Raw genomic sequence first — 21,178 nt, forward strand, 5'->3', positions numbered from 1 at the left:
CTGGGTTTGAACTCGAGATCCTCCTACCTCAACCTCCTGAGCCGCTGGGATTACAGGCATGTTCCACTGCACCCACCCGGCAGGTGTGGACTTTTTGATGAGAACTTATAGCACAGCTAACTGAAGAGTTCCGTGGGGCTTTAGCCCTGGGTTTGAATATCTGTGCCTTGGTGTGAGCCTAAACAGAGAAGCATTCACCATTAGCCTCAGGGGATTATTGTCTGGGAATCTGCACATTGAATTTGGTGTACTCAGTAAGTGATGGGGAAAAGATTTAAGTTTCCAATTTTGTTCCTGTGCATGTGGAGAAAGGGCTTTTGCCCTCCACCCGAGTCAGTGAGAAGATGGGGCAGAAGCAGAAGACATGCAGCCCCTGAGCTGGCTTGCCTGCATTGCCTGGTGCCCTTCCCAGCAGCTTTCCCATGAAACTTTTCTTACCCCCAGATAAGACATTGTCTGTGGCTATCGAAGGCAGTGTGGACGAAGCCAAGGCTCTATTCAAGCCTCCTGAGGACTCCCAAGGTAACATAGTGGTTGGGATACCTCCTCCAGGGATACCCTAGTCACCACCCAAGGGCATTCCTTGTCCTTTGAGAATTAGCTGGACTGGTTCTTTGTAGAAGGAAGCTTGATATTAGTGTCAGTGTTTGGGGTGGACAAGAGCAGAGCTCTCAGTCCCTGGAGTTAACAGTCCTTGCCTTTGGATTTCAGCCCTGCCACTCACTAGTCCACTGACCCTAGGGAAGGTATTCAACATTTTTCGAGCCATAATTTACTTACAGTAGCCTCATGTAGGTATGCAGATTAGATGAGGTAATAATGGTTGCAAGGCCCTTAGTATCACCCTTGGCACATAGCAGCCACTCTTAATTATTTGAGTAATTATTATTATTATTATTCATATCACTATTACTGGCTCATGGAAATATGCTTCTGCTCCATAGAAGTGATATTTAAAAGCCCTGTAGAGATCAGGGATGGTGAGATTATGAGCCATTCTTTTTTTCTTTTTTTCCATCGCCATGTTTTTTATACTGAATAAGAAGCAGAATATTAATATTTATTCTAAAGAAACAGAGTCTGGGCCTCTTGGTCCCTCTTGGTTGAGGGGCTTCAGGGAGCCTCTGGAGGCCTCTCATCTCTTACTGCCTTCTCTGTGTGACTGCAGATGACGAGAGTGACTCGGATGCTGAGGAGGAGCAGACCACGGTGAGTATCCTTTTATCTTGTAGGGGTGTCATTCTCCCTAGAAGCAAAAGAAAGATGATTGAAGACAGGGCTTCTGGGAGGGGAGCTGGGCAGCCTGGGGAGTTGAGGCAGCAGGTCCGGAGGGAGCAGAAGGGGAGAGATTACCATGATCAGTGATTACCATCTTGGTTCATTCCTTTGTCCAGAAACGGCGTCGACCCACATTGGGGGTTCAGTTGGATGACAAGCGCAAGGAGATGCTAAAGAGACACCCGCTGTCCGTCCTGCTTGACCTCAAGTGCAAAGGTCTGACTGCACTCATCTCATTCTCCCATAATTTTTTGGCCTACTATAGATGGAGGGGGTCCAGCAGGCCAGAAGCCTCTCTGCCCCCAAAATTATTTTGATCTCCTATTTCTGTTTTTCCTCTTTAATATTCTTTCATTCTTTGATTTTTTTTAAAGTCTTAACCATAATAATGTAGCCAACAAAATTCCAAACATATAAGAGAGGCAAGATAAAAAAACTATACTTCTTTCTGAATTTGACATGTTAAATCCAAAGAATAAGTCGCAAGAGTATGCAGATTTTGAATACAATTAACATCTTTAATTTAGTAAATATATATTTAAAGCTTGGAATTCCACAGAGAATATATTTGGAAACTGTTTTTTTAAGGAAAAAGTAGAACATGATAAAGTATTCTGGCAGTGTAAGAGTTAACAGTAAAATGTTTGCTTCTTACCCAGACTTTCAGATGCTAGTCCTGGTCTTATTTCCAAGGACAACCATTGATACAGATTTCTTATCCATTTTCTAAAAGTATTCTATACGTCTAGAAGCTTTTATGCAACTGTGTATTTATCCTCTGCCTCTTTATTTTGTACAAAAATGACATGCTCTACACACTGGTCCTTCCTTTGCCCTTCATTTTAAAAATTTTTTATTTTGGGGTAATTATAGACTTGTTGAAGTGTTGTAAAGGTAATAGAGAACATCACCGTATGCTTTTGGTTTAGGGTTTTTGGGATACTGGGGTTTGAACCCAGAGTCTTATGCATGCTAAGCATGTACTCTGCCATGAGCTATACCCGCAGCCTTCCCATATACTCTTTATCCAGCTTCCTCTGATGTTAACATTCTTAATTAACCACAGTATAGTGATCAAAGCCAGTGTTAATTTCATTGGCCTAATACTATTAACTACAATATTATTATTATAACGTTATTGTAAATTGTGTCCTTTTTCTGTTTCAGGACCCAAGCCAGGATGCCACATTACATTTAGTTGTCATACTCCTTAACCTCCTTTGGGCAGTGATGGTTTCTCATTCTTTCTTCTTTTATGATCTTGATTAGATTGAGATTATAGAATTGGGAGAAGAGTAGCAAATATGTGGTCATCATCACCTCACATCGGGAGTACATGATATCATTGTGTTACGAATGATTTCAACCTTAACACCTTGGCTATGTCTCTATATTGTATTTGTTAGAAGCAGAATAACCAAGTTCAACCCATACTCAAGGGTCAGGAAATGAAGCTCCTCCTCCTTTTATGGGGAAGAGTAGCAAAGAATTTGTAAACCACTGTTCTTTTTTGTTCAACATTATTGCAATTGCATTTTTGTTTTCATGGTAGAAGATCGTAAAGTCTGTTTGAATTTCCTTTCTGTAATACTATAGACTTTGACTTTGTTAGACCCAGAAATGATCCCTTCTTTTCCTCCTCCCCTCCAGATGACAGCGTGCTTCACCTGACTTTCTACTACCTCATGAACCTCAACATCATGACAGTGAAAGCCAAAGTGACAACTGCCACAGAGCTGATCACCCCCATCAGTGCAGGGTATGAGGCAGTCACTATGGGTATGGGATGTGAGAGGGGTTGTGATGACAGCCTGGAGGCTACTCTTGATTCCTCCCTCAGGCCCTAAGGGAGCCCACTGCCACTTTGTTTTCTGTTGTCCTGTCCCTGTGGCCTAGAAGTCCTGGCACCTCATTGGGTTTTAGAAATGTTCTCTGACTTGTATTAGTGAAGTCCTCTTATTACACAGCAGATAATAAATCCAGCAGCATATATACAAATTGAGTGAGTAGGGCAGAGCCACCAAACTCTTGAAACCAGTGGAAAGCATGTGAATACAAAAATGAGATTTGGCAGACATGACGAGGTTGACAAATGAGGCCACTCTTTCTCTTTCTGTCCCAAGGTGCTGGGATTTTTGCTCTCCATCTCACTCAATCCCCAGGTTTGTCCTTACCTGGGTGGTAGGTGGAGGACTGAAGCATCCCAGTGGAGATTTTGAGGAGGGTAAGCAGAGGCATGAGAATGACTGCCATAGCATCCCCAGGACTCACCTGACCTTGTCAGTCTCGCTCTGCAGCCAGGTGTAGGAAAAAGGGAGGACAAAGAGGGCCAGCCTAGGGATGGACTAGCTTTCACTGAAAAAGAATACCACCCCAGCCCAGTTCTCCAGGCCCTGCCCAGATCAGGGGGGCACAGGTTTGGCACTTGGTAGAGTGGGGCTCTTCCCACCCCTTCTCATTGAGCTTGACAATAGAGTGACTCCTTTATTATTTGTTTGTATATGCATTTAATTTTATTCTTTTCAGGTGTCTTCTTTAGTCCCCTTTTGGCATCAGTATTCTCTACATTAAGAGTGCTGTAGAGGGGCTGGGATTGTGGCTCAGTGGCAGAGCACTTGCCTCGTACATGTGAGGCACTTGGTTTGCACCACATAAAAATAAATAAAATACAGAATAAAAAAATAGAGTGTTGTAGGGCTGGGCACGGTAGTGCATTCCTGTAGTCCCAGCGACCCAGGAGTCTGAGGCAGGAGGATTGCAAGTTCAAAGATAGCCCCAGCAACTTAGTAAGACCCTGTCTCAAAAAATAAAAGGGTTGGGCTGCAGTTCAGTGGTTAAGTGCCCCTGGGTTCAATCCCTGGTACCAAAAAAAAAAAAGTGCTTGATTACCAGGGGACACTGGATGAAATCTACCCTGTTCCCAGCAGAGGGAGCCCAGGACTTGCTTCTGAGTGCCCAGTTACACTGCTCAGCCAGGGCTCTTGGTTTAGTGAGTAACTCTAGTGCTCCCTGTATGGGATGAAGCTCTTTTAGTATGTGGAACTGGAGATTTAACCCAGGGGCATTCTACCATTGAGCTATATCCCCAGCATTTTTTATTTTTAGCTTGAGACAGGGTCTCACTAAGGTGCTGAGACTGGCCTCAAACTCCTGCCTTAGCCTCCCCAGTCGTTGGGGTTACAGGTATGTCACCATTGTTCTCTCTCTCTTTTTTGGGGGGTGGGGGTGGGGGTGGATGGGTACCGAGGATTGAACTCAGGGGCACTCAACCACTGAGCCACATCTCCAACCCTGTTTTGCATTTTATTTAGAGACAGGGTCTCACTGAGTTGCTTAGCGCCTTGCTTTTGCTGAGGCTGATTTTGAACTCGAAATCCTGCAGTCTCAGCCTCTCAAGCCACTAGAATTACAGGCGTGCATCACTGCACCCAGCTCACCATTGCTGTCTTGTTAGGAGAAGTCTGCTTGATTTATGCTAATGACAGGGCTGCTGTCTGGCTTAATTTAATGCTTTATACCAGTTCCTCAGTAAGCTGTATGTCTAACCTCAAAGTCTATTTCCTCACTCTGTTCATTAATTGTAATATCCCCTCCACTAGGGCCCTAATGAAGAGGCAGGTCATGTGTTTAGCATAGATGAGGCATTTGGTAAATGACAGCTGGTTTCTCATTATCCACTCTTTCTTCTTTTCCTTTTCTGTTTTTTTTTTTGTTGTTGTTGTTGTTGTTGATGTTTTGGATGTTGGGGATTGAACTCAGGGCCTCCTGTGTGCTAAGCATTGACTCTACTTCTAAGCTACAACCCCAGCCCTACTAAACTTAATCATTTTTACTTTTCTAAGGTTTTTTATTTTCATTTTATTTTTTGGTACCAGGGGTTGAACCCAGGGGTACTTAACCACCTAGCCACACCGTAGCCCCCCCCCCTTTTTTTTTAAGAGAGAGAATTTTAATATTTATTTTTTAGTTTTCGGTGGACACAACATCTTTGTTTGTATGTGGTGTTGAGGATTGAACCCAGGCTGCACGCATGCCAGGCGAGCACACTACCGCTTGAGCCACATCCCCAGCCCCCCCTAGCCCTTTTTTATATTTTAATAGAAACAGGGTCTCACTGAGTTGCTTAGAGCCTCACTACGATGCTGAGGCTGGGTTTGCACTAATGATCCTCTGGCCTCGGCCTCCCAAGTTTCTGGGATTATAGGCATGTGCCACCACACCAACTTTCTAAGTTTTGTTTTGTTTTTTGGTAGTTGTAGATGGACAAAATGCCTTTATCTTTTTAAAAATATTTTTTAGATGTTGAGATGTTGATGGAACTTTATTATTTATTTATTTATTTAAATGTGGTGCTGAGAATCAAACCCAGTACCTCACACATGCTCGGCAAGCATTCTACCACTGAGCCAAAACCCAGCCCTTTTATTTGTTTATTTTTATGTGATGCTAAGGTTTGAACCCAGTACCTCGTGCATGCTAGGCAAGTGCTCTGCCACTGAGCTACAGCCCCAGCCCCTTTCTAAGGTTTTTTAATACCTTTTCATCAAAATTTTACAATAGCCTGACACAGTGGCATTTACTTATAATTCCAGTGACTCAGGAGGCTGAGGCAGGAGGATTGTAAGTTTGAAAGTAGCCTGAGCAACTTAGTAAGACTGTGTTTAAAAAGGGCTGGAGTTGTAACTCAGTGGTAGAGCACCCTTGAATTCAATCTCTAGTACTGTTAAAAAAAAAAAAAACTGTAAAAAAAAACCTTGTTGTTGCAGACATGGTGGTGCATATCTATGATCCAAGCTACTCAGGAGACTGAAACAGGAGGATTGCAGATTCAAAGCCAGCTCAGGAAATTTAGACACTCTCTCAAAATAAAATAAAAAAGGTTAGGTGTGTTGCTCAGTGGTAGAGCACTTGTGTAATAGCACATATGAGATGTTTGAGGACCCAGGTTTAAAACTTTTTGTCATGTACTTTATCTGTTTTCTTTTATTAGGGTTGATTCAATCTGGCTAAAAGACTGAAAAACTTGGCTGGGTGCAGTGGTGCATGCCTGTAAGACCAGCAGCTTAGGAGGCTGAGGCAGGAGGATAGCAAATTATAGCCAGCCTTAGCAATTTAGTGAGGCCCTAAGCAACTTGGCAAGCCCCTATCTCAATAAAAAAGGATTAGAGATGTGGCTCAGTGATTAAGCACCCCTGGGTTCAATTCCCAATACCCCCAAAAAAATGACTAAAAGATGGGGCTGGAGTTGTAGCTCAGTGGTAGCTTGCTAGCTTAGCATGTGTGACATGCTGGAAGACTGAAAGACCGAAAAACTTAAGTTTTCTGGCCAGTTCTCTGTGTGAGACAGAGAAAAGGGCAGAGGCCCAGGGGCAGCAGAGAGACTCTGAGACAGAACAGGGAAGAGCCAGCAGCTACCACTGTCCTAATGTTAAGTTCCTAAAGGCATTCCTGTGACTCAGTAGCACGTTTTTCATGTCCTGATGAACAGCTCCTGATGCTCTCCTTAGAAAGATGAAGGAGAACCCCTGTTGGTTCAAGAAAAGAATGGCCTTGTTGTCCTTTGTGATAAAAATTACTACATTATCCCCGCACCATCTCTTCTTGCTTGTCACATTTAATTACATGCTGTCCCCTAACCATTCTAGGTGGGTGGCAACAGTGAAACTGTCTTTCTCTGCTTATAGCATTGGGTCACCTTGTCTCTAGCACTTGTAATGTTATCTTTTTCTAGGATTATAAAGGAGGGCTTTTTCTGTGATTATCATGAGATTAAGTCAAAGCTCTATACTTTTTCTCTTTGGAATGGAAAGGGATGTGTTGTGCTTTGTGAAGATAATATTTATTGGGAAGGAAGTATGGTGGGAAATTGGATAACAGGTCCAAAATAGGAGGAATAAGTTCTAATGTTCTACAGCATAGTAGAATGATAACTTACTGTACGTTATGAAGGACTAAAGAACTAGAAGAGAGGAGCTTAAGGGTTCCCAACATAAAGAAATGATAAACATTTCAGGAAATAGAAATGCTAAGTACCCTGATTTGATCATTACACATTGTATGTATATATCAAATTATCACACTGAACACCATAAATACATGCAGTTTATATAAATAAAAACGTAGGTCTGGGATGTAGCTCAGTGTTAGAATGATTGCCTGACATGAGTGAGGCCTTGGGTGCTCACAAAAACACAAAAAACAAGCAGAAAACCTAACTTCACATGTAAACAAAATAAATTATTACTATAATTATTGCTAGCGTGATGCAGGTTTGCTCCTCCAGGGTAAGGCCCTGGCCACCATACAATTCTTGAAGTGAAGAGGTAGGGTTTTTTTGTTTTGGTTTGCTTTTTTTAGGGTTTGAACTCAGGGGCACTCAACCACTGAGCCACATCCCCGGCCCTATTTTGTATTTTATTTAAAGATAGAGTTGCTTAGCACCTCGCTTTTGCTGAGACTAGCTTTGAACTTGGGCTCCTCCTGCCTCAGCCTCCTGAACCACTAGGATTACAGGTGTGCACCACTGTGCCTGGTGAAGAGGTAGGTTTTATAAAAGACTTGGTGATGGGCTGGGGATGTGGCTCAAGTGGTAGCGCGCTCGCCTGGCATGCGTGCGGCCCAGGTTCAATCCTCAGCACCACATACAAACAAAGATGTTGTGTCCGCCAAAAACTAAAAAATAAATATTAAAAAAAAAAAAAAAAAGGCTTGGTGATTAAAAATACTATTCTTAGCCAGGTGTGGTGATATACTCCTGTAATCCTAGCAGCCTAGAAGGCTGAGGCAGGAGGATCATAGATTTGAAGCCAGCCTCACCTACTTTGCAAGACTTTAAGCAACCTAGTGAGACCCTGTCTCAAAAAAAAAAAAAAGTTTAAAGAGCTGGGGATGTTGCTCAGTGATTAAGCACCCTTGGATTTAACCCCTGGTACCCCCACAAAGTATCTATATAAATTATTACTCCTTTTTATCAGACTGTGCAAACCCTGCTCCAGCACTTACCAGCAGTGTAAGCTTGGAGAAGCCATGTATTTCAAAACGGAAATAATATTTCTCCTTACCTCATATGGTTGTCACAATCCAGTAACTTCAGCACATAAAAGGTTTGGCCCATATGGGCTGGGGATGTGGCTCAAGCAGTAACACGCTCGCCTGGCATGCGTGCCGCCCAGGTTCGATCCTCAGCACCACATACAAACAAAGATGTTGTGTCTGCTGAAAACTAAAAAATAAATATTAAAAAAAAAAAAGTTTTGGCCCATAGAAAGCACTCACCTTCAGATGCACAGGTCTACCTCAAGGCAAGATTTCTGGCTGGCATTCTCACTGTGGCCTCTTCTCCCTTTTTCAGGGACTTGCTATCTCCTGACTCCGTCCTGAGCTGTTTGTATCCTGGAGATCATGGAAAGAAAACTCCAAATCCAGCCAATCAGTATCAGTTTGATAAAGTTGGGTGAGTCTGCTGCGTCTTGTTCTCTCCCAACCTCTATGCTTTTGAGTATCTCTGGTGGCTCAAGCCCAAGGTGGAGATTTGTTAGGGCCAGTGGCCACCCAGGGGACAAGGGAGACCCCAGGACAGGAGGCAGCACTTTTCTTGTTTTCAAGGCAAAGGAATGTCATAGAAAAGTTGAAAAGTATGTTATGATAAGAGCAGGGGTTGTAGCTTCCCATGATTGCTTAATATGCACAAGGCCCTCAGTTCAGTACCTGACACCACAAAAACAAAAACTGAAAGAACACATATATAGCCAGGTTTGGTGGCTTACACCTGTAATCACAGCAACTTGGGAGGCTGAGGCAGGAGCATCACAAGTTCAATGCCAGTCTCAGCAATGTAGTGAGGCCTTAAGCAACTGAGTGAGATCCTATTTCAAAATAAAAAAGGTGGGGCGGGGGGCTAGGGATGTGGCTCAAGCGGTAGCGCGCTCGCCTGGCATGTGTGCAGCCCGGGTTCGATCCTTAGCACCACATACAAACAAAGATGTTGTGTCCGCCGAAAACTGAAAAATAAATATTGAAATTAAAAAAAAAAAAAAAAAGAGCACTTGCCTAGCATGTGTGAGACACTGGGTTTGATTCTCAGCACCGCATATAAATAAATGAATTAAATAAAAAAAAAAGGTGGGGCGGGTGTGGGCAACTGGGGTTGTAGCTCAGTGGTAAGAATGCGTACCTCGCATGTGTGAAGCACTGGGTTCGATCCTCAGCACCACATAAAAATAAATAAGTAAAGATATTGTGTCCTTCTACAACTAAAAAAAATTCAAAAAAGGACTGAAGATGTGGCTGAATGGTTAAGAACCACTAGGTTTAATCCCCAGTACCATTTTTTTAAAAACCTAGCAACAACAACAAAAAAAACATATTAAAAATATGTAGCATTTTTGTTTTGTTTTGGTTTTTCAGTGTGCTGGGGGATCACACTCAAGTCCTTACACATGCTAACAAGTATTCTGCCACTGAGCCATACCCCCAGCCCATATGTAACATTTTCTTTTTTTTCATGGTGCTGGGGATTGAACCCAGGACCTTGCACATGCTAGGTAAGCATTCTACCACTGAGCCAAATCCCCAGCCCCAGCATTTTATAAATTGGTAGGCCAATGAAGACATCAGTGTACCCTTTGCCTTTTTGGTTTTTATTTGCTTTTGACTTGGGGCTGCAGGGGGGAAAAGAAGAAAGCAATTGTGGGAGAGATGAAATTCCCAGTAAGGACCTGATGAAGTGAAGGGGCTTTGTGGGCTGCCTGTTTGTGAACATGGTTGAGTCTGTGAACCCTCCTGTCTATAGGACATAGGAGGATGGGAGAAGGCTGTATCCAGGGACTATAGCAGACATTATTTAAATAATCTTAATGTGTGTTTTTTTCTGTAGCATCCTGACTTTGAGAGACTATGTACTTGATTTGGGTCACCCCTATTTGTGGGTACAGAAGCTGGGTGGCCTCCACTTCCCCAAAGAGCAGCCCCAGGTATGTACACTAACCCTGTCTCTTTGGACAAAGGGCTCTATGTCTCCTCTCCTGTATAGATTCCAGAAAGGCTTCTGGTGGCCTTGTGGGCTTATTTTAGCAGAATGTCTTTATTTGGGACTGTGATCTGTTCTCTGTCCATCCACTCAGTACACTCAGATGTCTGGGGCTATGAGTATTAATGTGCCTTTTGCCTTCTCTGTAAGCCTAGTGGCTTTCTAGACCAAGGTAACTTGGATTCTTCCTCTGGGTGCAACATGGCTTCAGGTTCTGCCACCCTCAGTTTTGTGAGCAAGGATGCCAAAAATGAGGTATGAACAAAATCCCAGAGGACCAGGCATCTTAGCAGAAGCCTGCTTTTTCTCAGGAGCTAGCCACAGTCTCTTGAGAACCCAGCAACTTATGTTGTTCCTGTGTGGCCATTCATAGTGGGTAAACCCTGCCACTCCTAAGTGGCATGCACCTTAGGGCATGGATGATTCAGGCTATGCAGGCTGGCAAATCCCTGGAGAGTCGTGTTCCCTGGAGGAAGTGGGGGAGCTGTCAGGTATGTGCCTCTCATTGTCATTCACAGCACACGGTGATCGCTGACCACTCACTGAGTGCCAGCCACATGGAAACCACGATGAAACTGCTGAAGACCAGGGTACAGTCCCGTTTGGCCCTCCACAAACAGTTTGCATCCCTGGGTAAGTCACTGTTGGGGCTGGGACTTAACAGCCACTCAGACAACACAGGACAAAAATGACAAGCTTTTCCTAATTCTAATCAAAGAGACCTGGATTTATGGCTTTACTGAGCAGGGATGTTGTCAGGGCCATTAGGGAGAGCTGCAGACCTATCCAGGCAGAGTTCTGAGCTCCCTGCAGAATCATGAGGGCTGTCCTGCCTTCTCAGAAGAGGCCCCAAACCTTTGGGTGTCACAAGTTCATGGGCTGATCAGGGCAGCTCATCCTAGATCCATTCATCACAGATGATGATGTGATCTGACAAGTATTTAATGAGAATCTAGTTCATGCCAGGTGCCAAGCATAATGAAGGGGAAAGAACAGTAGAGCCCCTGCCTTCATGGCGCTCACATGCAGCTCATTTGAATACCGTTGTACTGTGGATCTACACCCTCATCTCTTTTTCAAGACCTACTGATCTGATACTCCCTAAGGTGGTATGAGTCCTTGTGTTTTCTCCTAGGCTCTTAGGTGATTCTGATGAACTTCTGACCTAGGTAGTAGCCATCTGGGGCTTTTAATTTATTCATTTGGTAAATACTTAACTGGTTTACGGAGTGTACAGCACTTGCAGGGTGGGAGTGTCAGATCTTTCTGAGTCACTGTCAGGAAAAGCATTGTTTTTCCTTAACCCATTAAGAGACCCCACCTCCCAGGCTATTTCACTGGTTCCACATGGACCCTGTTCTCTGCAGGGCAGCATTGCCTGTCCATTAGACCTTGCTCCCTATCAGCATTGCTGAATTTGTTTTGTCCCAAGGTTGAATGATTGTCATCCAGGACAGCATTTACTGTGTTGGCATATTTGCTTATTGAATTGCCAGCAGGAATTTACCCTGGAGCAGTTCTCCAGCTCTTCTCCCTTAGAGGAACTGACACAGAACACTTCACTGGCTTCCTCTGTCAAGGTCAGCTGTGAAAATGCAGCCCTCTCAGCTATTTGATCTAATTAACAGTCATTGCTGCAGAGGCCCAGAAACTGGTTCTGGCCTCAGGGTTTGTTTTGCTGGCCAACATTTGCATTAAGGAGAAAGCACTGTGAATGCTGGTGCTGGGTCTGTGCATATGCACATAGTTCTGAGTGAAGGTCAGGTTGGTATGCCTGTGTCTCTTGAGTGCCAGGTGTATCTGGACAGATGGAGGGCCACCATAGCCCTCCAGACAGCCCTGAACAGATGCTAGCTATGGTACATGATTTCCACACATGACATCACCTATCTTGCTATCATTTAGAACATGGCATTGTGCCAGTTACCAGCGATTGCCAGTATCTCTTCCCTGCCAAGGTTGTGTCTCGCCTGGTGAAGTGGGTGACAATTGCTCATGAGGATTACATGGTAAGTGGAGGAGTGACAGGTCACAAATACTGATCATGTCACCTTTTAGCTCCTGCCCATCCTAGAAGTGCAAGGAGCTTAACTAGAGAAGACAACAACTGAGTCTTTGTCCATGGTGCTTATTCTAGGATCTGCATTTTACCAAAGACATTGTAGAGGCAGGACTGGCTGGGGACACCAATCTCTACTACATGGCGCTTGTTGAAAGGGGCACAGGTAGGTGATTTCTCTGCTCTTGACAATGGTTCTAGGTAAGGGGAGCCACCAAGAATCAAACATGCCTGGGGGTGGCCTAAAGGAAGCAAAAGATCCTGGAATCTTGCCAGCAGAGACTTAGCAAATAGTGATTGTGAGAGCTACTCTCAGCAAGGACTTGTTCTGTAATGCATTCACATCTACCCTTTATCTCATTTAATCCTCACGATAGTCTTGGGGATGATAGGATCTTTCCCATTTTATAGGTCACCTGGGATGACCTCAAAGCCTGAGCCCTCTACCCTTTGCTTAACCATTGTCAAGCATCAGACCCCCATCCTCTCCTCAGAAGGGCAGAGGTGTCACTCTCAGGTTATAAAGAGCAGGTCCGGGCTGGGATTGTGGCTCAGCAGTAGAGCGCTCACCTAGCACACGCGGGGCCCTGGGTTCGATCCTCAGCACCACGTAAAAATAAATAAATAAAACAAAGGTATTGTGTCCGACTACAACAACAAAAAAATATTTAAAAAAAAAAAAAAGCAAGTCCTAGGGGCTGGGGTTGTGATGTAGCAGTAGAGTGCTCGCCTAGCATGTGCAAAGCTCTGGGTTCAGTCTTCAGCACCACATAAAAATAAAATAAATAAACTAAAGGGATTGTGTCCAGCTACAACTAAAAAAAAAAAAAAAAAAAAAAAAGAGCAGGGCCCTGGATCCCCTTCCTTTTCTCCACTCCTGTATTCCCCTTGGAGACATCAAAAGCTGTGATTCCTCACACCTCTTCCAGCATCTGGCTCTGAGGCTTCCTGATGGAGCTACTCAGATCCTGTGCTCAAGGAATTTGTCTCACCCCAGCCTCAGCAAGCCTGGCCCTGTTCACAAGATCTCACTTCCTAGGTTTGCTGCTATAATCACCAAGCTATAGAAGTTGTTTTTACTTCTGTACTAGTCTGTTTGGGGACTCTGTGACAAAATTCCTAAGGCTGGATACTTTATAAAGAAGAGAGATTTTTTTTTTTTAGCTCACATTTTTGTAGGCTGAGATTCCAAGATTAGGTGGCCCATCTGTTTGATCTCTGGTAAGGACTTAATATTTATCAATGGTATCACAAGGACAGGAGCATTTGTGGAAGAGAGCTCATGGTGAAACAGGAAGCCAGAGAGATGGATGGACCAGGCTTGCTCTTTTTATAGCAACTTATATGGGAACTAACCAGAATCCCACCAGAACTATGTTAATCCCTTCCGAGGGCAGTGTCCAACTCCAAGACCTAATCATCTTCCATTAGGCCTGCCTCTCAAAGGTTCTACCCCCATCTCAACACTGCCACACAGGGAACCAACCTTCTAGCACATAAACCTTCAGGGGACACACTCAAACCATATGCAAATCACAGCAAGTTCTAAGACAGTGCCCATGGGTAGAGAGGATAAATGTCATCCTGTAAAAAGACAAAGGCTGTCATCAGAGGAAAAATGAATATAGTTAGAAATACAGATATTTTGTTTAAAAATTATGGGTGCAACTCTGACATCAGGCAGTTCTGGTTCAACTCAGCATTACTGCTTTGCAACTCTTTGGTGGTGAGGTAGTTTCTGTCAGCCCCAGTTGCCACATAATAAACTGTATATCAGGATTATTGTACCCATCTCATAGAATCATAGTTAGGATGGAATAAAATGTGTTTAGTAGAGCCTAGAATACAGTAAGGACTCAACAAATGTTGGCTGTTTAAAAGAATTTCAGGGCTGGGGGCATAGCTCTGTGATAGAGTGCTTACCTAGCATAAGCCCTGAGTTCAGTCCCAGAACTGGAGAAAGGACAAGAGAAAAGAAAAAAAGAATTTTATATAACAAAATATAAAACAAAAGAAAGAGAATAGACAAAATGTTTTATATAACTGCTGGTATTATATAACAATATTATTATTTTTTATTTTTTTAATTGTAGTTAGACCTTTATTTTATTTTTATTTATATGTGGTGCTAAGGATCGAACCCAGGGCTTCCCACGTGTTAGGTGAGCACTCTACCACTGAGCTACAATCCCAGCCCCTATAACAATATTGTTGAAAAGAAAAAACAATAGAATAAGTTTCATATGAAAAATCCTCAACAACTTAGGTGAGATCCTGTCTCAAAATAAAAAGGGCTAGGGGGTCTGGCATGGTGATGCACACTTGTAATCCCAGCCACTTGGAAGGCGATAGGACCATCACAAACTTGAGGCCAGCCTCAGCAATTTAGACCCTCAGTAAGGCCCTAAGCAACTTAGACCCTGTCTCCAAAGAAAAAATAAAAAGGGCTGGGGATGAAGCTCAATGGTAAAATGGCACTGGGTTCAATTCCCAAAACAAAACAGTACCACACCTTAACCTGGCATATGAAGAAATAACAATAAAAATTCTCTTAGAATGGCAAATTGAGCCTGTGGGTAAACCCAAGGTAGGCCAGATGCTGGAGGGTTCATAGCTCTGTGGCACACCAACTAGAACAAAGTCCTTGAAAGGACCAGAGTTACCAGACCTCACATTCTGCAATTCCACTTAGGAGATTCTAGAACAATTAGTGCCAGAGTGTACTCTGCAGCACTTGGATTAATAGGAGACATCTGAGCTGGCCTTGGGTACTGTGGGAAGGCTGCCATACTGGGAAACTGGGTGGTAGAACTAATTTTTCCTCTCCTTTCTTCCCAGCCAAACTCCAGGCTGCTGTGGTGTTGAACCCTGGCTACTCTTCCATCCCACCCATTTTCCAGCTCTGTCTGAACTGGAAAGGGGAGAAAACCAACAGCAATGATGACAACATTCGGGTGAGGCCCATTGGGTGAGGGTAGGAGGTGAGGGGTGACAGGAGGAACAAGAAAAGCCTTGTGGAGAGGTGGGCAGTCACAACCTGTCTCAGCTGAGGTCATGGGCACTAAGTATGCCAAAGCCTATAATATGAGAAGGCTTAGGCTCATCTCTCTTGCTCACCTACCTTGGGGCTCATGGGTTTCCCCTTTTATAAAATAGGAATGCTTGCCTTGAAAGTTTGTTGTTTTGGACTTCTGTGAAGACATGAGTAAACTCAGAAGCATTACAGAAGCTCTGGAATGAGAAACTGATGAAATCACTCTGTTTAATTAGGGTTACACCTGCTGATATGACTTGGTAGTACCCTTATTGCTATAAAGGATGTCTTACCTTCTGACTTGCCTATTGTCTCAAGATTCTTTCTCTCCATACATGTGTTCCTGGCTGTGGGTATTTGAGGCAGGGAAAGTTATGGGTCAGGATCAGGAAAACCTTATTGTATAGAGGAAAAGGAGACCTCAATAGGAGGCAGTCTGGCTTTATCTGCAGGCGTAGCTCGTGTTGAGGCACAGCCACAGTTCCTGTGGCACCCTCACACCCACCCTGGGACAAAAGGCTGGCCAATGTAGTGAGCCACCCTCAGGAAGGTAGTGCTAAGGTGCTGGCTTTCCCACCCACACAGGCCATGGAGAGCGAGGTCAATGTGTGCTACAAGGAGCTGTGCGGTCCCCGGCCCAGCCACCAGCTCTTAACCAACCAACTGCAGCGGCTGTGCGTGCTGTTGGATGTCTACCTGGAGACAGAGAGTCACGATGACAGTGTGGAGGGGCCCAAGGAATTTCCTCAGGAGAAGATGTGTTTGCGGCTTTTCAGGTGAGGGAGGGCCCAAGCCTCAACCTTCTGGTGACCTCTTGAAGGGAGATGGAGCAGAGATCAGAGTCTTGCAGGAGACCAATTCTCTCAGGGCCAGACATGGAGGGTATGTGCTTTTTGAGGTGCGTTTACCTCTGTTCAGAGCAGAAATTAAAATCCTACTGCCAGATTTCCTTGGGGAGAGCTATGCCCTCCTTCCTGAGTCCTGCAGCCTGATTTACCTGTTCTCCATGAACAGCCAACCAAGGAAACAGTGCCAGGCCACAAACCAAGAGGATGTGGCTGAACTTCCAGAACTTTCTATGGAAAACAGTAGGGTCTGTTTGCTTTTAACTATCTGAATAAGTATTTTAAGTGATGTGCACGCCATAGTCCCCGGGTAGTCTTCTGTAGTCTTCTAGAGTGCTCCCTGTCTGGAGATTCTGGTTGTGCATAGTCAGCAGCACAGAGGAACCAGCTCCCAAGTGAGACAGACGAGTGCAGAGACCACAGAAGAGTCATTGCAACTACTCAGCCCTGAGCCTCTTTCCCTACGGCCGAAGTGGTAAAAGCATACCTTTCTAGCTCATTGTGAATCCAAGATGATTCATGTAGTTTCCAGGTGGTTCCTGGCATAAGACAGCTCCTCAGAATATGCCAGCAGATCCTAGTACCTTACCTTGATGTTTAGTATCTGGGCTCACGTCAGTTCTGGCTGTTTTTCCTTTCTCTTTGGCATTAGTTTGTTTTCTTTTCATCCACTAATTCCTATTTTTATACATTTTAAAACTGAATTTACTGCTCAGGCCTCCTTTCCAAGTGGAGTTCGAGCTAACTCTTTCTAGTTGGGCCACCCTTCTTGTCCCTGTCAGTTTGAATGGTGCTATATCTTGCCCTCATCTTGTTCTCAGATGCAGTTCCATCCCCAGGAAGCAGTCCCAGCACCTCCACTGGGTTGGTTTATTGTGTTGACTAATAATAAACCCCCATGTGGCTGCAGGGAGGCAAAGCTGGTGACTCTTGTAGAACCTTCTAGGATCTGCTATCCCTTGTGGGTCAGTGTGAGACTTCAGCTCTTCCCACCCTCCCAGCTCCCTGTAGCACATTTCCAGGATAGGAACCCCCATATGCCCTGTGCTTATTTCCTCTTCTCAGATTTCTCCCAAAGGACCCATTTCCTGAAGTGTTAACTCCTCTGTCTACACTGTGGAAAGGTGCTGCTTTGATGACTCAGATCTAATTAACTCCATGACTGGCAGATGGGAGATGTGAAGCTTTTGGCCCAGAGTCCAGATGATCACTGGGATTGGGACTGAACCAAGGGACCAAGTTCAGAGTGCTGGTGTGAGCAGCAGGAGACCTAAGATGCAACTTAGCCCCTGGCCAGGGACTGCCAGGCTAAGGCTTCTCCATCAGCACTGTATCTAGACCTGGTGACTCTGTGCTCTTATAGTGTTGGGAGACAAGTGATGTCATAGATGTGAGCCACAACTCCAGTGCCAGAAAGAGGCTCTGGAAGGTTCAAATTCCAGCTTCTGACTGTGTGATTAGGCTAAGCCTATGCTTAGCCCCTCTGAGCTTTAGTTTCTTCATCTGTAACAGCACCTGCCTCAGGTGTTACTGGGAGGATGAAATTAAATGAGATGGAGGGTGTCAAGTGCCAAGTACTGCAAGCTGAGTACACCCTCAGCCACTGGTGGTGGAATAAAAATCTTTCTCCCCTCTTTATAATCCCTGCCACACATTCGTACACGCACATGCACACAAACAAGACGCAGGACATCACCTTTGGTTACCATTGAATTTCAATCATAGACAGACAGAAACGGGGAAGGAGTCTTTTATTGCTGGGCATCCACTGCTTGTGGAGTTGTGGGGAAGAGGCCCCATGTGAAGTTTTGTTAGGGCACCTGGAATTACAGCTGAAGCACCTACGTTTCACAGGATCAAGGCTTTGGATTCAGGTCCTGCCCTGCCCAGCCATGACTCTCAGCCTTCCTGGGGCAAACAGGCTTGGCATCAGACCTGTTATCAAATTTTGGCTCTGTTTCTTCCTGGCCATACAGTGTTAGCAGATAATTTAACCCCACCCCCAACCTGTTTCTTCATCTGTAAAATTTGTACAATGATAGAAGTGGCACCTAAGAGGTAATAAGTATAAACCCATAGCTCTTGGCAGATAGTGCAGATCTTTTTTTGGTACCAGGGATTGAACTCAGGGCACTCAACTGCTGAGCCACATCCCCTGCCCTGTATTGTATTTTATTTAGAGACAGGATCTTACTGAGTTGCTTAGGGCCTCATTTTTGCTGAGGCTGGCTTTGAACTCGTGATCTTCCTGCCTCAGCCTCCCAAGCTGCTGGGATTACAGGTGTGTGCCACCGAACGCAGTAGTGCAGATTCTTTTTAGTCCCAGACTCTTGCTTGCATGGGAATCTCCCTACAAGGAATATTTAATTTTTTTCTTTACATGATGTAAATTATAGAAACAAAGCATGTTTGTTATATAAACAATAATTATCTAAAAAGTGAGGGTGCCCAATCCCTGTCCCCTCAGTGCCCATCTTCTTTAGGGCCCTTCCAGGTTTTGTGTACACATTTGCAAGCACATAGAGACTTTTTACAAAAATAGTGTCACACCTTACTGTATTACAGTCTGTTTTTCTCACAATGTCCTGTGCCATGTATCTCTGTCCCCCTTTCTTTTTTTCTAACAGCTACATGATATTCCCTCTGTGAGTGAACTGTAACTTATCAGTCTGGGAGGCATGGTATTAACTGCTTTTCCTTCTCCTGTTTCTCTAGGGGTCCAAGCAGGATGAAGCCGTTTAAATATAACCATCCTCAAGGATTCTTCAGCCATCGCTGACCTGCTACTCTGCCTGTTGCTGCCCGGAGTATTAGGCCTCTGCTTTCTGCTTTGGCCACATGTGGCTCTTGATAGTTTCTGGAGATACTAGGTTATTAAAGTGTCACCTGACCAAACAGCCTTTGTTTGTGCCTCCTTGAGGAGGTGGTTTTATGATTTGAGGGCAGCTGGGAGCCATGATACAGTGTGAAAGAGCGTTTTAAAAGGTGGCCAAGAAAAGCAAACAAGAGATTCTGATTCTGTAAAGAGATGCCATCCTCTAGTATGCAGATACCTTTTTTGCGGGGAGGGGGGGTCCCAAGGATTGAACTCAGGGGCACTCAACCACTGAGCCACATCCCCAGCCCTATTTTGTATTTTATTTAGAGACAGGGTCTCAGTGAGTTGCTTCTCGCCATTGCTGAGGCTGTCGTTGAACTTGCAGTCCTCTTGTCTCAAAACTGCCTGAGCTGCTGGGATTACAGGCATGTGTCACTGCGCCTGGCTTGGGGCAGAGCGTTTCTTATCATCTTCATATTTATTTTCCTAGGTCTCAGCTATTAGGTGGAGAAGCCAAAGGCAGAGCCAAAAAGCACAAGCTCCTGTTCCTCCTGCCCCAACTCTTCACTACTACTTTCATTATCCATGATGGCTGGATTCTCTCTGATGGGTGCTTTAAATATTTGACAGTGCAGGGGCTGGGATTATGGCTCAGTGGTAGAGCACTCGCCTAGCATGTCCGGGACCTGGGTTCGATCCTCAGCACCACATAAAAATAAAGGCATTGTGTTGTGTCCATCTACACCTAAAAAATAAATAATGAAAAATAAATAAATAAATATTTGACAGTATAAATAGAAGACAAATACATCATACAGCATAATTCTAAATCTTGCAAGATTTCATGAAGTCAGTGAGAGTGATGTTACGAGAATCATGTGCAAAGTTGCTGGCCAGTGAGACAATGGCAAAATGAGACCAGATGACATTTGTGGAGAATCTTCATGTAAATAACATGATAAATGTCCCCCTAAAAAATGATTTGATTCTTGGGATTAGGAGAAGTCCTGGGAAAATGTTTCTAAGCTTACCTCCTTCATGATCCTCTATTAGAAGACAAAGTGAAGGATGACACAGAGTATTCTTGGATAGTTTTGTCAGAAAAATTATATCTGCCCTCCACCCCCCCCAAAAAAAAAATCAATACAGGAAAGGCCTATTAGGGCCCTTTGTTTTATATATGGAAACTGGACCCCAGCCAGAGAGGAAAATGGTACCTTAAGTAGCCACCAAATGACCACCACTACCTGAGCCTCTCCTTCACCTTGGCCTTAATAATTCCTTTGAGTGCCCAACACAGACAGGTACTTTCCTGCCCAAAGGCCCTCAAACTGCACCTGCATCACCTATCCTGGGAACTGAACCGAAGTGCACATTCCAAGCTCCACTCCCACTATTCTGACTCAGTTGACCTGAGATGGGCCAAGGAAGTATATTTTTAACAAGCTCCCCAGGTGCAGTGTGCCCTAGTCTTTTTTTGGAAGGTGCTGTACTTTCCTCCCTTATTTTTCCAGTATTCAATTCTCTGAGCAGCTCCCCTCTTCTGTCTTTTGCACCTAGTCTCTTGTCTTAGGAGCTCAGTGATAGGCCTCTCCTTCAGAAAAATCTTAATCCTGGGACGCTCAGTGATCAGCTGAGCAGGCAGGAGAAACAGTCAATAAACCCACTTTTACCAAATGTGCTTATAATGGAGACCAAAGTTTGTTTATTGTTGTAAAAGGAACAAATTTTTTTAATGTTTTAGTTGTAGATGGACACAATACCTTTATTTTTTTGTGGTGCTGAGGATCAAATCCAGTGTCCCACACGTGTGAGGCGAGCATCCTATCACTGAGCTACAGCCCCAGCCCCGAAAGGAGAAAGTTTTACTGGGAATATCCCAAAAAATAAAATTTTGTCTCGAGCCTCTAGGCACTTCTTTCCTTCCCCATAGCAAAATCTTGTCTTTTTTCCTGACCTACTTACCTGGGACTTTGTCCCTGCAGGCATCCTCTTGGTTTGGCCACCTTCAGTCCTTGTATCTCACTGCCTGTGCTGAATACGATTAAAATGGAACCTAAAAATAGTTTCTTTACTGGCTCCTGCATTGCAGCTTCCACTTCTGTTCTTGGCTGGA

The 21,178-nt window shown here is 44.3% G+C and overlaps 1 protein-coding gene across 2 annotated transcripts in view; it reads left to right on the forward strand.

Moving 5' to 3' along the window:
• The window catches only part of Thoc5 (THO complex subunit 5), a 37,252-nt gene extending 18,113 nt beyond the window's left edge, over positions 1-19,139 (forward strand). For both annotated transcript variants that reach the window (XM_027956030.2, XM_027956031.2), the window contains 12 exons: positions 445-522; positions 1,169-1,209; positions 1,395-1,494; positions 2,929-3,037; positions 8,630-8,731; positions 10,154-10,250; positions 10,825-10,939; positions 12,212-12,315; positions 12,444-12,531; positions 15,204-15,319; positions 15,985-16,175; positions 18,960-19,139. In XM_027956030.2, coding sequence (XP_027811831.1) covers positions 445-522; positions 1,169-1,209; positions 1,395-1,494; positions 2,929-3,037; positions 8,630-8,731; positions 10,154-10,250; positions 10,825-10,939; positions 12,212-12,315; positions 12,444-12,531; positions 15,204-15,319; positions 15,985-16,175; positions 18,960-19,023 — 1,205 coding nt within the window. In that variant the 3' untranslated portion in view covers positions 19,024-19,139. The remainder of the gene's footprint in view (positions 1-444; positions 523-1,168; positions 1,210-1,394; positions 1,495-2,928; positions 3,038-8,629; positions 8,732-10,153; positions 10,251-10,824; positions 10,940-12,211; positions 12,316-12,443; positions 12,532-15,203; positions 15,320-15,984; positions 16,176-18,959) is intronic.
• The last annotated feature ends 2,039 nt before the right edge of the window (positions 19,140-21,178 follow it).

The sequence above is a fragment of the Marmota flaviventris genome, chromosome 1, assembly GCF_047511675.1.
Source record: "Marmota flaviventris isolate mMarFla1 chromosome 1, mMarFla1.hap1, whole genome shotgun sequence".
NCBI lineage: Eukaryota > Metazoa > Chordata > Mammalia > Rodentia > Sciuridae > Marmota > Marmota flaviventris.